The following is a 17,145-nucleotide window of genomic DNA, read 5'->3' on the forward strand; positions in this document are numbered from 1 at the left end:
AAAAAACCATAATATATATTTTATGCATAATTATTGTACATAAATAAGTACTAAAGGACAATGTACTGTAATGGTAAATAATCCAAAACAAGCTTATCTAATGAATAATCTAAATAACTCGCCGTTTAGAATCACAAAACCATTGCAGCATTGAGAAAATAAATCAATAAAACAATTTATAAGAAAACAAAATATTTATCTTAATACACATTATAAATCCACATGTCCCCATTGAGAATAGGCATCTTACAGCATTAATAAGTGGTGCGTGTCAAATATATTGCATAATACAGGCTGAAAAAACATCATCTATAAATCACAATATAAATTGATAAATATTCTAGTAAATCATGATAAAGCCAGCATAAATAATAAGTCACCATTTTATAGAAAATTTTACTCTGTGGAACTCTTTTTTTTTTTTTTTTGCAGTACTCGGGCCCCTCACTGTTGTGGCCTCTCCTGTTGCGGAGCACAGGCTCTGGATGCGCAGGCCCAGTGGCCATGGCTCATGGGCCCAGCCGCTCCGCGGCATGTGGGATTCCCCCGGACTGAGGCATGAACCTGCGTCCCCTGCATCGGCAGGCGGACTCCCAACCGCTGCGCCACCAGGGAAGCCCTACTCTGTGGAACTCTTAACATTCCCCCTTTAGAATAAAGAAAGGACTTCTATTCTAGAAGGAGCACACAATATGAGAACTGGGAGTTATGTTGAAATCACCTACTCATGCAATATCATGTCAGGAAAATACATAACATTATAAAGAAGAGCTGGAGAAAGAAGTCAGAAGTCACAGTTATGATTTCATGACTGCAGTTATATCAGTCAATTAATAGAGGAATTCCCTCTCTATGCAGTGCCCTTTAATTGTCCTGTTCACTGGCACCAAATTGTATGTGATACAGAGTAATGTGCTTTGAAAATTTACTAATTAAGGTCAGAGACAACATTGTTGAGAATATACTGCAAAATAAAAACATACAAGGTGCATTGCAGACAAAGGGATATCTCATAATAAATATGACAGAAAGTTGACATACCTTGTTACAGAAAAGTAACTTTTGAGTCTTTACTGTAAAACATACAATATTCTAAGCCATCTAAAAACACTAATTTGGGGACTTCCCTGGTGGCTCAGTGGATAAGACTTCACGCTCCCAGTGCAGGGGGCCTGGGTTCAACCCCTGGTCAGGGAACTAGATCCCACATGCATGCTGCAACTAAGAGTTCACATGCCACAACTAAGGAGCTGGCGAGCTGCAACTAAGGAGCCCGCCTGCTGCAACTAAGACCCCACACAACCTAATAAAAAAAACCAAAAACCAAAAAACCACTAATTTGTTTTAAGGCTTGAGGTAAAACACCACTATTTTTAAAATAAGGACAGCAGATTCACAGGGTTTATGTACATAACACAAATCTACACAGAAAGTGAGAGAAGCAAGATTTGAACCTGTACCTACAGAATCAGACATGTTCCTAAGCATGACTGGCCACTCAGGCAGTACAGATTACAGAATATTACAATGAATACCAGGAGCTTAGAAAGAAATACTTCAAGGGAGATATAAGAACTCAGCTGTGTCACTGTAACAGTGTGACTCGGCCACTCCTCCTGGAATTTGCTTTTGAGTCCTCAGCCCTGTGCATTCTGATTCAGGTCCTGTCTGGAGAAAGTTGTTCAGTGGATAAATAGGGGTCATTTTTTACAGTGTAAGTAGTGCAGGGGTAGGGTGGGTGGGTAAAGGAGTGTTGTGGAAATCGGGGAGTTCCAGAGTACAGACTTAATAACTCTAGGAAATAACAGTGTATTCCATCCAAGTCAAGATACCTGGTGAGAAAGGTCAGGTCTGAGGAAGGGCAAGAGTGGAGGGCAGGGAGTAGCAAACACGTGGGTGCACAGCTTGTGTTTGCATGTCTGTGGGTCTACAACCGTACGAGGGTGACTAAAATACTGAGCTCGGAGGAAAAGAAGAACTGGCAAGGAGCACAGTGCTGTCCCAGTTTTAACTAATGTAATTATATACAGACTATGGGGCAAAAATGGAAGAGCAGGTTTACACCTATATCAATACATGCCTTGAAATTTGTTAAACTGAGTATCTCATGTGTTCCATCTCCAGGCATGTATTCAACACACAATGATATTCCAGGATATGTGCAAGAATGGGAGAAGAATAAGGAAATGGCCATCAAGAGGAGATGGATGTGTTTACTCTGTACACGCACATGCAGGTACAATAAAATGTTATCAATGGTACAGCAAAATAGGGGGATTTTGATTTCAAAATGATGATCTCCTGGCTGGGTGGGCAGAGAGTTTGTCTGGAGAAACCAAGATAGCAGGAGGTGTTTGCTAAGGTCTGAGCATTTTAAGATGTGATAATGTTAGTTTTTTTTTTTTTAAAAAAAGAATTTTATTAAATAAAACACTACTTATATAAAATCTTTTAAAAAAGAAATCTAAGACTCTTTGTTTGGTATTAAAAATAATAGTGTCCCTTTTCCTGGGGTCTCTAATTACTTGAACTCATATCCTGGATCTCTTAACACAATCTCCGTCATATAAAAGGCATGAGTGATGTCAGCAAGATGGTAAGACCAATAAACTCAAGGCAATGATTACCCCATGGAGACACCCAGTTAATAACAATATACAACCAAAGGGGGAAAAAATCCTTTGGGAAAACTCTGGAAACCAGTAATAAAGCTGCAGCACTCAAACAAATGACTACCCCCAAAACACTGAACCAAAAAGTGTCCGAAAGATCATGACGATTTGCTAGCCTTTGACTCACTCACTCCCCAGCACACTGCTGTGAGAATGAACACGAGAAGCCTCCCAAAACCCAGATCTGCCCTCAGGAGGAAATGCAAATCAAAACCCCAGTGAGATATCACCTCACACCCCTCAGATGGGTTACCATCAAAAAAGACAAGAGATAACAAGTGTTGAGCAGAACGTGGAAAAAAGGGATCGCTGCTGGGAAGAATGTAAACTGTTGCAGCCACTATGGAAAACCGTATATAATTTCCTCAAAATATTAAAAAAAAAAAACACCCCGCTATCATATAATGCAGCAATTCCACTGCTGGGTATATATCGAACAAAATAAGATCACTGTCTTAAAAAGATACCTGCATTCCCATATTCATTACAGCAGTATTCACTACAGCCAACACATAGAAACAACCTAAGTGTCCAAAAGATGAATGGATAAAAAAAATCTAGTAGACAGACACAATGCAATATTATTTAGCCACAGAAAAGAAGGAAATTCTGCTATTTGTACCAACATGGATGGACGTTGAGAGTATATGCTCAGTAAAATAAGTCACACATAAAAACTAATACTGATGATCTCACTTATAGGTGGAATATATATATATATTCCACCTATAAGTATAATATATATATATAGGTGGAATATATATATATATATATATATATATATATATATATATATATATATATAGAAGAACAAAAAAGACCAAAGCTAGCAGAAGTAGAAAAAAGTAGATCAGAGATAAATGAAATAGAGAATAAAAACTACAGAAAACCACAACTGGGAGGAAGCTTCCCAAATTCCAGCTCCTTCCTTAGGAGGAAATGCAAATCAAAACCACAGCGAGCTATCATCTCACACCTGGTAGAATGGCTATCATCAAAATGTCAAGAGATAATAAGGGGAGGTGAGGATGTGTTGAAAAGGGAACCCAGTGCAATGCTGGTGGGAATGTAAATTGGTGCAGCCACCATGGAAAAGAGTATGGAGCGTTTCTCAAAATATTAAAAAACAAACAAAAAAAGAATGAAACAGGAGGGAAGGAGGCAGGGCACAACCTTTGAAAGAATGACAAAGCCTGAGGACATGACATAAACTGATTAGAACCAAATGGATCCAAGATGACTGACAAGTCAACTTTTTCCACTAGACCTTGAGCCTCAGTATATGCTCACATCAGCAAGTTAAATGACACACCCACAAGCGCCATGACAGTTCCAACACCGACCATAAGGATCAAAAAGTGGGCAGTGGCCCAATTCCTGGAAATCCCCGCCTCTTCCTAAAATAGCTGGAATACTCCTCCCACTCATTAGCCTATGAAATTACCCACCACTATAAAAACTGACCACCCCAGACCCTGGTGCCTTTTCTCACCTTCTGAGATGGCCCACACTCTGTCTGCAGAGTGTGTTTCTCTCTAAATAAATCCACTTCTTACCAATCACTTTGTCTCTCACTGAATTCTTTCTGCCATGAGACATCAAGAACCTGAGCTTCATTAAGTCCTGAAACCAGGTGTGTGATCTCAGTTGGAAGACTGTGGGTTTTGGCCGGGTTCGAGTCCTGGCACGTGGGTTCAAGTCCCAATCTGAGGTGCATGGTTTCACTCCCATAGGATATAGCAATCCCACTTCTGGATACATACTGAAAGGAAATGAAATCACTACCTCAGATATCTGCCCCCCATGCTGCTGCAGCATGATTTACAATAGCCAAGACATGGAAATAACCTAAGTGTCCAACGGTATGTAAATAAATTTTAAAATGGTACACACACAATGGAATATTATTCAGCAATAAAAAAATTAAGTAGTAAATCCTGCTACCTGTACCAGCATGGACAGACCTTCAGGGCATTATTCCAAGTGAAGTAAGTCAGGAGAGAAACACAAATACAGTATGACCTCAATTATATCACACGTAGTGGAATTTTAAAACAAAAACAAAAGCGAAATGATTAGAAAAAGAGTAGAATAGTGGTTGCAGGGGCTGCGGATTGGCAGTTTCAGTTATAAGGCGAGTAAGTTCAGGGGATCTAATACACAGCATGGTGACTGTTGTTAACAATACTGTAATTATATACTTGAATTTGATAAGACAGTAGATGTTAAATGTTCTCACCACACATACACACAAAACTGTAATTATGTGAATTGATGTATGTGTTAACTAAGCTGTGGTAATTATTTAGCAATATATTATATGTATATCAAATCATCACTCTGTACACTTTAAATTTACACCATGTTATGTTTGATTATCTGTCAACAGACCTGGGGAAAAAGAAAATACAAAGGAGTACACAAAAGAGATCCTGGCTTATCATGTGAATAAGTATTTCTAAAAAAAAAAAAAAAAAGCAGAGAGAGAGAAAGGAAGAAAAGATGGGAAAAAAAAAAAAAGATCTCAAAAGACCAAAACAGAGCCAAAGCTCCAGAAGGAAAGAAATAAGAGTAAGATTAGAGATAAAGGAACTAGAAAATTTAAAGAACACAATCACAAAAACTAAAAGTTGGTTCTTTGAGAGACAAAATTTACACTCAGCAAGATTAAGAAAAAATCAGAAGACTCATAGCTAAAATCAGAAATGAAAGAGGGAACATTACAACTGATTACAACTGATGCTACAGAAATCGAAAGGATTCTAAGAGAATAGTATACGCAATTCTATGTGTAAATAAAGAGTGGTAAACCAAGGAGAAATGGCTAAATTTTTAGCAACACAACCTCTGAAGACTGAACAATTCAGAAATACAAAAACTGAACAGACCTATACCTAGTAAGGAGACTGAATCACTAATCAAAAAGCATTCAACAAAGGAAAGCCAGATAGCTTCACTGCAGAATTCTACCCAACATTTAAAAACAATGAATGCAAAAAAAACAAAAAAAACAAAAAAAAACAATGAATGCCAATCTTCCTCAAACACTTGCAAAAAAACATGAAGTGGAGGAAATACTTCCAAACTCATTCTATGAGGACAGAATTACTCTAATACTAAAACAGACAAAGACACTGCTAGAAAACCACAGACCAATACCTCTGATGAATACTGATGCAAAAATCACAAATAAAACGATAGTAAACCAAATGCAACACCGCATTAAAAGAATTATACACCACGACCAAGGGGGATATATTTTTGGAATGCAAGGGTGGTTCAACATATAAAAACTTTTCCATGTAAACCTGCACATTAAAAGAGTAAAAGGATAAAAAAAAGCTACACAATCATCTCAATTGATGCAGGAAAACTATTTGAAAAAAGTTAACATGATAAAAAACACTCAGTAAAGTGGAATACAAAACAGCTACCTCAACACAGGAAAGGACATGTATTAAATGGCCAAAACATCATACTCCATGTTGAAAGACTGAAAGCTTTTCCTGGAAGATCACGAACAAGACAACGATACATGCTCTCACTATCTGTATAAAACATATTACTGAAAAAAAATTACTAGAAGTCCTAGCCAGAATAGGAAGAAAAAGAAATAAAAGGTATCCAGATAGAAAAAGGGAAGAAAATTATCTGTTTCCAGCCGATATGATCAATTGTGGAGAAAGACCTGAAGATTCTGCAAAAATCCTGCTAGAACTAATGAATGAATTCAGAAAAGTTGCAAGATATATTACCAACATGTAAAAATCAAGTGTGTTTTTATACATTAACGATGAACAATCTGAATGAAAATTGAGAAAACAATTCCACTGACAATAACATCAAAGAATAAAACACACATAACCTTAGCAAAGAAGATTTGTACACTGTAAACTAAAAACATTGCTGAAAAATATTAGGAAAGATACAAATAAATGCAAAAATATTCCAAGTTCATGGACTGGAATAAAATATTGTCAAGATGTCAATATTACCCAAAACAATCAACATCTTCAATGCAAATACCTAGCAAAAATCCCAAGTGTTTCTTGTAGAAATAGATAATTTCATCCTAAAATGCATATAAAATCTCAAGAGACAAAGAACAGCAAAAACAAGCTTGAAGAGAATAAAGTTGGAGGTCTCCCACTTCCTTATTTCAATACTTAACACTGGGTTTCCCTGGTGGCACAGTGGTTAAGAATCTGCCTGTCAAGGCAGGGGACACGGGTTCGAGCCCTGGTCTGAGAAGATCCCACGTGCCGCAAAGCAACAAAGCCCGTGCGCCACAACTACTGAAGCCCATGCACCCTAGAGCCCGTGCTCTGCAACAGGAGAAGCCACTGCAATGAGAAGCCCGCACACTGCAACGAAGAGTAGCCCTTGCTCACTGCAACTAGAGAAAGCCCGCACACAGCAACAAAGACCCAACACAACCAAAAATAGATAAAAATAAAATAAATAAACTTATAAAAAAATACTTAACACAAAGGTACACTCATCAAAAACAGTGTGGTACTGGCATAAGGACAGAAGACCAGTGGAACAGAATAGAGAAATAAATGTCAGAAAGAAACAATGTGTATATGGTCAAGTGATGTTCCACAAGGGTGTCAAGACCAGTCAGTGGGGGAATGATAGTGTATTCCACAAAAGATGTTGAGAAAACTGAATATCCACATGCAGAAGAATGTAGCTGGACCACTGGCTTACACCACATACGTCTAAACATGAGCTCCAAAAGTATAAGACTCATAGCAGAAAACAGGAGGAAACCTTCATGACATTGAATTCAGCAATGATCTATCAGACATGACATCAAAAGCACAGGCAACAGAAGTAAAAACGGATAAACTGGACTGCATCAAAATTTACCAGGTATTGTGCATTAAAGCACACTCAGTAGAGTGAAAAGACAATCTACGGCATGGGAAGAATATTTGCAAATCATGTATCTGATAATAGGTTAATATTGGGAATATAGCAAGAATTCTAAAAGGGTCTGATCAGCAATTCCATCATGGGGGTAGGGGTGGATCCCCACACCAACAAGCAATGTCCAGGCATCAGCTGGGTGTCCTGCAGTTGAACTCAGTTGGGACACTATCTACCTGGAGATAGTCATATCCGACAGGTTAAGGGCTTGGTGTTATAAAACCGCCCCCTTCACCTCACACTCTAGATGCCAACCTCAAGTCCAGGATGCCACCAGGGCTTCTGACCAGCAGCCTACAGATCAGGGGTTCCAACGATTCATTTGTTAAGAATGTTTCATAGAACTCAGAGAAACATGTTACTTATTAGATCATCAGTTTATTATAAAGGATATAACTCAAGAACAGCCAGCTGGAAGAGATGCATAGGGCAAGGTATGGGGAAAGGGTTCGGGGTTTCCACGCCTTCCCCCAGACCACCATTCTCCCCAAATCCCCACGTGTTCACCAACCTGAAACCTCTCAGAACCCTCTCCTTCTGGGTTTTCATGGAGGCTTCATCACGCAGGCATGACTGATTAAATCAGTGGCTATTGGCAGGCAAACTCAATTTCTAGCCCCTCTCCCCAACCCCTCCAATCAGGGGTGAGACTGAAAGTTCCAACCTTCTAATCACATGGCTGGTTCCCCTGGTGACAGCCCCCCATCTTGAGGGAATTTCCAAAAGTCACCTTATTACCATAAACTCAGCTGTGACTTAAGGGGGTTTGTTATGAATAACAAGACACCCATTCTACCTTCATGGCTCTGAAGTAGTTTTAGAAACTGAGGACAAGACACCTAATATTATACCAAAAGATGCTCCCATTGCTGTTATCACTCAGGAAATTCCAGGAGTTTGGGGAGCTCTGTGCTAGACATGGGGAAGAGGGTCCTCCTCAGAACTGAACCGTGTTGGCACCCAACTCTCAGACTTCCAGCCTCCAGACGGTGAGAACTAAATTTCTGTTGTTAACAAGCCACCCGGTCTATGGGACTTTGTTAGAGGAGCCAAAACCGACTAAGAGACCTTTGATCTAGCAATTTCATCTCCCTGTATATGTAACAAAGAAACTGAAAGCACGATCTGGAAGAGATATTTGCATACCCGTGTTCACAGAGGCATTATTCACAATAGCCAAGAGGTGGAAGCAACCCAAGTGTCCACTGACAGATGAATGCACAAAAAGGTGATTATTCAGGCAAAACAACGAAAGACTCAGATCCCGGCATGTGCTACAACATGGATGAACCCTGAGGATGTTACGAAATAAGCCAGTCACAAAAAATACGAGTCCACTTATGAGAGGTTATCAAACACAGTCAACTTCATGGAAACAGAAAGCAGAATGGTGTTTGCTAGGGGCTGCTGAGGGGGGATAATGGGGAGAAATCAAGTGAGTTTAAATACTCATGGTCATCAACTGAATCTATAGTCAAACAACAAGAAAAACGTGGTATATGTTAACTCTTCTAAGCTCAAATGATGTAAAACATTATGAAAGTTACTTGACACAATAAAAAAAAGAACATGTATTAGTAGACATATAATTATTTCGAATCAATCAATAATATGCAATGTGTCTAAAATTAATCAATTAGACTTCATAAATATCATCAGGAGAACAGAAGTAACCTTATGGAGACAACAGGTGAATGGCCCTCATGGGGGAGGACTTGCATTAATGGGCGCTGTAGAAACAGCAGTTCCGTGCAGAAACATTTTCTGGCCGTGGCGTGGAGACTGATGGAGGAGACCCACGTGCACAGAGGTGGTGACCAACACACACAGCAGATAAGCTGGAGGACAAGAGCACAGCACCAGTAGGAGGGACAACGGGGACCAGGTGCACTTTATATGAAGCTAATGAAAGGAAGATGGGGAACAAGACGGTCTTCTAGTGTTCACTCAAGAACGCAATTTCCAGAAGAGGGACTGGGAGTTTGGGATTAGCAGATGCAAACTATGACATATGTGTATGAATGAATCACTTTGCTGTACACCAGAAACTAACACAACATTGTAAATCAATTATACTCCAATATAAAATAAACTAAAAAAAGAAAAGGAATGGAGTTTCCAGAACGTTAGAAGTTTTGCAGGAAATACAGGTGTCAGAAACAACAGTGGAGAAGTTCATAAAGTGCAAGAAATGGGCTAAATTTTCTATAAAACACAACGCATATATAAGTATTAATTCACTATATCAACATGGACATTATGAACCTAGAGAGGGAGCATGATTATTAGAATATCACAGTCATGCCCCAAAATAAAAACTCAGTGAAATTTATATAAAATTCAACAAATTATGTACAGAAAGTTGAAAACATACAATAGAAAAAGCAATGAATTTTACATAACAAATCATGGCAAGGCAATCAAATGGTATTCCCGGGATTAAGAGAGTGACAATAAAAATACATATATTCTCAAGATATTAAAAATCTCAACTTAAAAACTGTAATAAATTTAATATTTGGTACTCAGGTGAAAAGAAGTAGAAGGAATTAATGAGACTATGTTTTCAAAATATTCTGGACTAAGTGTAGGGTTTAGGGAAACAGCTGCTGAGCCATACCCCCAACTCTAAAGGAGGAAATACTGTAATATATAGAAAACAATATCCACTCCCTAATCCCCCCCTCCCACACACTGCAAATATGAAACAGAGAACACAAAGAGTAGCAGCGGCTTAAACACAACAAATTACGGTACTTCACTGAAGGTATAATTCAGCTTCATGAGTTCCCTCACTAAATTGCTTCAAAATAATGTGTTGAGGTAGAATGAACAATGGCACACACAGAGGATAAAAAATGTGGTATGGACAATAGTTTAGTCAACAGCCTCAGAGATATGAGCATATGATCTTCATAACAAATGTTCCCAGCAGAAATTTGTGTGTTATTTATTGTGGCACAAAGGGGATGGTCATTCGCATATGTGAACACCATTGTCACAGTGTCCTTGAGAGATGCTTTCATGACACTCCTCCAAACTGGAAAGATTACTGAAAACACTTATCAGTCAGGCTCTCCTGATACTTTCCACCTCAGTATCCTGGGACATGCTGACCACTCCACTGAGTAGCTTCAAGTGGTGCTTCTTATGTAGCAGGATAACGTCGCAAGATATGAGTGACAGTATTCTCCATCAAGAATTCTGTTACCAAGGAAACCCACTCCACAGGAGAATCCACCAAAAATCGTCCGTTACTTAAAGGTGGATGATCACAGCAAAAAAATAGGATAAAATTTCAGACCCTAGGACTGTGTATTTCAGAAGCAAGTTTCAGGGGCAAATTCATGCAAACTTAAGAGAATATGAAATCTGGAAGAGTCTGTATTACCCAACTAGATAGAGTAGTGCAAGAGGCAGGAAGATACAAGATGTGGGGTCAGATATTGTAGGATCTTGAGAAGGGACCATGTGCTCTATCCACAGATGCCAAGCTAAGAGCCTGAAAGACTGGCATATGCTCCTCATGTAGGACTGGGGATTAAAAAGATATCTCTGTTCACCGTCTTTACAGTATTCCTAAGTAACAATCACAGATGATCCAACCCACCTCCCGTTACACACCCCCAAGCTGTGTGACAAAAATAGGACAGGGGCTTCCCTGGTGATGCAGTGGTTGAGAATCTGCCTGCCAATGCAGGGGACACCGGTTCGAGCCCTGGTCTGGGAAGATCCCACACGCCGCGGAGCAACTGGGCCCGTGAGCCACAGCTACTGAGCCTGCGCGTCTGGAGCCTGTGCTCCGCAACAAGAGAGGCCGCGACAGTGAGAGGCCCACGCACCGCAATGAAGAGTGGCCCCCGCTCACCGCAACTAGAGAAAGCCCTCGCACAGAAATGAAAACCCAACACTGCCAAAATAAATTAAAAAAAAAAAAAAAAAAAGAACAGGAGGAAGGGTGGAGGGATTTGAACAGGCAGGCAGGGCTTGAGACAGCCCCATGCAGGTTCTGGGGTGACAGATGGAATCGAAGAGCAGCCAGTGTTTTCTCATCTCTTGATTAGGTCTCCTAAGTACAGCAAATGGAGATGGAACTGGGAAAGGTCCAGGAGTTAGGACTGTGGAGGTGTCAGCTCTGATCAATATGGACTAAGAACTAAGCGTCTGATGGAATCAAGAACAGAACGAGAGACCAAGGGGAAAAGAGACCCCTTTCAAACATCCCGTCCCACGCTCCTCAAGGAGCCAAAGAGTTCACAGGAGCCAGATGACGGGGTGTAGATCATGATTAAAACGCTGCCTTTGTCTGTTTTGGAGCTGCAGCACCCCTGAAGGGTGAAAAGACACATTTTACATGTTGAAGGACAGAGTGGTAAGTTAGGGAGGAGAAAAATTTCCTCTGAGAGTTCACAATAAACTTCTGTTTTCCCATAGAACTCTCCCACTTAAGGAAAGTTTCCCAAACACTATTAATGGTGAGGTTTCCCCTCTGCTCTTCTGAGCTCCGACCTGTGTTGGCACCTCTGATACGTTCCCATTCATTTGATTTTTTGCTATTTTTCACTTCACTCTGCAGAGCCCAGAGCTCTTTCCCTTGCTCCAAAATGGAGATAATATTCACAACAGAAACAGAAATTCGTACTCATAAAAAGAACGGAACATGGTGTCCTGTGGTGTTTCCAGAATCCCAGTTCCTTGTTCAGCTGAGGAGTGAGGACATTACACATGGGTCTGGAGAAACATTTCACAAATTCATCCACCGCCTCCTTCTGAATACACAGGGAACAGTATCATATGCAGACATCTAGCTCTCTTCCTAGAACTACTGAATCAAAAGCACAGGGGTAGAAAACAAGAAATTTGATATATTAAGGGTTTGCCATTGGGCTTTGTAAATACTGAAGCTCTGGAACAACTAGTATATCATGAAATGGGCAGATTCCTGAAGAAAAGCAATTTTAAACTCCTGATGTCGAATCATAAAGCTTTTCATGTCTGAGTCAACGGGGCTTTCAGGTCAGTCAAGCAAAACAGGGCCTCCCAAGAGGCACACAAGGGAAAATGCAAATATACACAAGGGCAGATCCCAACTTCTAGAGAGAAGTTATCCTCACCCAGGGAGAGCAGGTTCCCGTAGGTCTCCAACATCACATCCCTGTACAAGGCCCTCTGAGCAGGGTCCAGGCATTCCCACTCTTCCCGAGAGAACGTGATGGCCACATCCTCAAAGGTCACCTGTCCCTGAAACAAAAGATACATCTCACCAAGGGGCCATGAGGAGAGTTCTTACCGTCACATAAAAGGAGAAGAGAGAGGATCAACCGGGTTGAAGACTGCGTTCTGACAGATGTGAGTAAAGGCATTTTGAGCAAGTTATATGCCTGAAATTTTAGTTTCTTTGCTTCCACAAAAGATTACGATATCCTCCGAGTCAGTGTGGATTACTGGTTTTTGTGGATGATACACGAAATATACAAGTAAAAATGCAACACGGGTTGTCTACACAGGAGTGTCAGATGTTACGTTCCACACATTGAGGGTATTTGGTATGCAGATGAGCTAGGACATGAGTGGTGTCTTCAGAGGCGACTCCACAGTGGCTTTACCGAGAGATCAGGATCTTAAAATTGTGATGAGGATAACAAAGAACAATGATGAAACGCATGTGAACACGTCCTATGTGCTAAGCATTACGCTTGAGACTTGACATATATTAACTTGTTATCGACATAATAGCTCATTAGAGAAAGACCTGTTCTCACTTTACAGAGGAGAAAACTGTGTCACAGACACTCTAAGAAACTCGCCTCAGATCAAATAGCTAAGAAATGACACAGCGAGCACCTGAACTCAGGTGGTCGGCCCCTAATCAAACCTAAACAATCAAACAGTTAAGTACAGCATGAAAAGTACCCTGACAGAGGGCTCCCTGAAAAATCCTGAAACGTAAAAGGAGAACAACGTGCAAATGCATAAAAAGTCATATATAAATACATACGTGTCTACACATAATGTTACCATTTTTGCTACTATTTAAATTATTAATGGGATAGTGTAAAAGAGGATTAACATGTAATTTCAACTGCTAAAAAAATATAAAATTTATAAAATGACATTTTATAAAAGCCATGGACTTTCACATCCATGCACTAATGCACACACATGTAGACACACCATTCACTAAAATGAGAGCAGCTGTCTCAACATATTTTGGATGATTTTTTAAATGATCATTTTGATCAACGTATTTCAACATCTCTGGGACAATGAAAATGTACTAAGTGTACTTAATTTAGTTTGTCAACATTATTCTATAGTAGGTTAGTAAAAAACAGATACAAACATGAAGAAATACATAATGCTTTAATGTCTGTAAAATACATATACTCAAAAATACAAATATAATTTTATCCATTTAAATTTAGATATGTAGCTATTAAAAAAAGCCAAACCAAGTTTGTTTATTCCAGTAATAAAATACTGATTCAAAATTGGAAGAGTTATTAGTAGTGTACATTAATTTAACAGATTAAGGAAAGAAATTACCAAAATAGTAGAGTTGAAAAATTCTTGGATAATTAAAAATCATGACAAAAAGAATGCTAAAAAAAAAACAACCAAACTTTTATTGAGCAAACTGAAGCATCAGAGAAGACTGGCAAGTCCGAAGAAGGGCATTTTGGAAGGACAGACAAAATAATCAACTGACAATACGACTTTACCTGATTCACAGCCATTCCTGACTCCTTTTCTTTCCTCTCCCTCCTCTTCTGGGCTTCTTCCTCAGACAACATGAGTCTTTAGAGGTTGACCTTGAAAGTTGGAAAGATGCTGTTTAATGCTTAGAATCAACACACCCCCTTCCTGAGTCACCACCACACACACAGGGAAGCCCTCAGCATGTGGAACAGACAGTCCTCTACTGCCCACTGTCCCAGGAGGGATTTGGGGCAATAAACTCCTACACAGAGTCCAACAGGTGAGTTTCCCACCCTTTCTTCAGATCTCACTCCCCTCCTAGTGAGGCCCTCACGTACCCAGCAGCAGTGGGAACCTCAGCTGGACCCGATGATCCCTTGCAGGTCACAGACCAGCCCCGATCCATCCCCACGCAGAGCAGAGACCCCACCCTCAGCCCAGATCTCAGCCCTCAGGAATGGGGGGACTCAGAGTCACGATGCTCAGTGAGGGATCCGGATTGGAACATCCTGGGGCAACATAAATATCATCGAGCTTTGGTCCCACACTGACTACATGAAGAGGGCACCTGGTCAGAGGGTACCTGGAGCAACATAAATATTATCGAGCTTTGGTCCCACACTGACTACATGAAGAGGGCACCTGGTCAGAGGGTACAAAGCACGTCTATGCATAAAGCCGCATCGATCTGATGGGGAGCCTGGGTTGAGCACCACTCACAGGAGGCAGGCCCAGCACAGCCCCCACTTTCTTATTCTTTCCCAGCTTTACTGAGGTGTAACTGACGAATTAAAATGATGTAAATGTAAGGTATACAAAGTGATCCTCTGACAGATGTGTATACTGTGAATAATTATCACTATCAAGTCAGTCACACTTCCATCAACTAACAATTACCATTTTGTGTCTGTGTGGTGAGAACACTTATTTATATTTATTTATATTTATTCTCTCTGCAAAGTTCAAGCATATAGAAATACACTACAATTAACTACAGTCAGCATGCTGCACACTAGCTCCCCAGAACTTACTCATTTTACAACTGCAAGTTTACCCCTTTGACCAAAATCTCCCCATTTTCACCAACTCCCAGACCTCGGTAACCACCATTCTACTCTCTGGTTCTGTGAGTTTAACTTCTTCAGTTTCCACACATTAGCGAGATCAGACAGTATGTCTTTCTAGGTCTGGCTTAGTTTACTCAGCAGAATGTTCTCCATGTTCATCCACGGTGTCGTAAACGGCAGGACCCTTCATTTTTACGGCTGAATAATAATAGTTCACGGTATGTATGTAACACATTTTTGTTATGCATTTGTCTGCCACCAGACCTTCGTGTTGTTTCTACATCTTAGCTGCTATGACTAATGCAGGGATGCTCACAGGAGTGCAGCTATCTCCTTCCAAATACTGATTTTGTCTCCTTTGCATCAACAGCCAGAATGGGCTTGCTAGGCGGTCTGCCTGACCTACTTTCAAGTTTTGAAGAAACCTCCACACTGAGTTCCACAACTGCTGTACCATTTACATTCCCACCAACAGTGTAGGAGGGTTCCCTTTTATCCTCACCCTTGCCAATACTTGTTATCTCTTATCCAATGGCTAACAGCCATTCTGAAAGGTGTGACACCTCCTTGTGGGTCTGCTCTCCCCTGAGGCCTGGTTCTCACCAGTGGAAGGGGAAGAAGCAGAAGGAAACATGCAGGGCAGGCGTTATGGACCAGAGGTGGGGGTGAGGGAGTGGCTGGCATGTTAAATGGGAGGGGGGTGGTCAGAGAAGGCTCCACTCAGACGCTGACATCAGACCACAGACCTGGCGGAGGAAGCGTGTTTGCCACCTGGGTCTGAGGGACAGCCCCTGTGAGGGCCCTGGGACAGCAGGAACCTTGACCCCAGGAAAAGGAAGGAGCCTTGGGTGGCTACAGCAGGGTGAGGAGGTGGGCGGGAGGGGAGGTCAGAGAGGCACCGGGGGAAGCTGATGATGAAGGGCCTTGGTCTCCAAGCATTTTTCTTCCATAAGAAAAAAAGAATTTTAGCAACCACGTATTCCATCACTCGTTTTAAGTAAACATCTAATAGTTTTGTATCTTACATTTTAGAACAATTACACATAATGTAGTGTTTTATATATTTTATATACATACCAAAATGTTCATCAGAGCCCCAGGAAGGATGGTGTCGCCCTTAAGCAAGATGTGTTAGACGGCAGGGGGAACACGGTCAGGGATCTCAAGGAGTCAGTTTCAGACAAATTAAGGCGGAGATGCCTGTTAGATGTCCCAGCAGAGATGTCGAGGAGACAGCTGGACACAGGATTCCAGACTTTAAGGGAGAGATGTGGGCTTGAGAGGGCAAACTGGGAGACGGGCAAGTGGTGTTGAAAACTCATGAGAAGAGATGATGGGGAAAGGCAGCGGATGTAGACAAGAGAAGAGGTTCAACGACTAAAACTTTTGGAGGCTGCCACGTTCAGAAACCAGGGTGTTCAGAAAGATTCATCAGAGGACAGCAAGAAGGGAACAGGGAAGTGAGAAGAAAATTGAAGCAAACGGACTTTTAAAGGTTAAATCAGTCTTTCAAGAAAATCAGTCTTTCAAGGAAGAAGGAGTGATCCAGTGCGCAACATGCTGCCGATACAACAAGCAAGATGAGAAGAGGAAATAAATTATTCGATTGAGCGATGAGGTCATTGGTGACTCTGGAAAAGAAAGTATCAGTAGATGGTGGATGTGAAAGCTTGATTGGGTGGGGTTCACAGGGGAACTAGAGGCAAGAATTGAAGACAAAGAACATAAACAAGTTTGTAGTATATTGTGCTCTGAAATGGAGCATAGAGAAA

General features: G+C 40.8%; 1 protein-coding gene across 7 annotated transcripts in view; it reads right to left on the bottom strand.

Moving 5' to 3' along the window:
• The window catches only part of LOC307178857 (uncharacterized protein), a 52,341-nt gene that overhangs the window by 5,547 nt on the left and 29,649 nt on the right, over positions 1 to 17,145 (bottom strand). For 4 of the 7 annotated variants that reach the window (XM_079907456.1, XM_079907459.1, XM_079907457.1 and 1 more), the window contains 2 exons: positions 14,330 to 14,419; positions 12,722 to 12,848 (listed from right to left, as the gene is read on the bottom strand). The exons of 1 other annotated variant lie outside the window; for it this stretch is intronic. In XM_079907456.1, coding sequence (XP_079763582.1) covers positions 12,722 to 12,848; positions 14,330 to 14,401 — 199 coding nt within the window. In that variant the 5' untranslated portion in view covers positions 14,402 to 14,419. The remainder of the gene's footprint in view (positions 1 to 12,721; positions 12,849 to 14,329; positions 14,420 to 17,145) is intronic. 2 more of the 7 variants (XM_079907462.1, XM_079907461.1) reach the window with 1 other exon arrangement.

This window comes from Stenella coeruleoalba, assembly GCF_951394435.1.
Source record: "Stenella coeruleoalba genome assembly, chromosome: 20".
NCBI classification, from domain to species: Eukaryota; Metazoa; Chordata; class Mammalia; order Artiodactyla; family Delphinidae; genus Stenella; species Stenella coeruleoalba.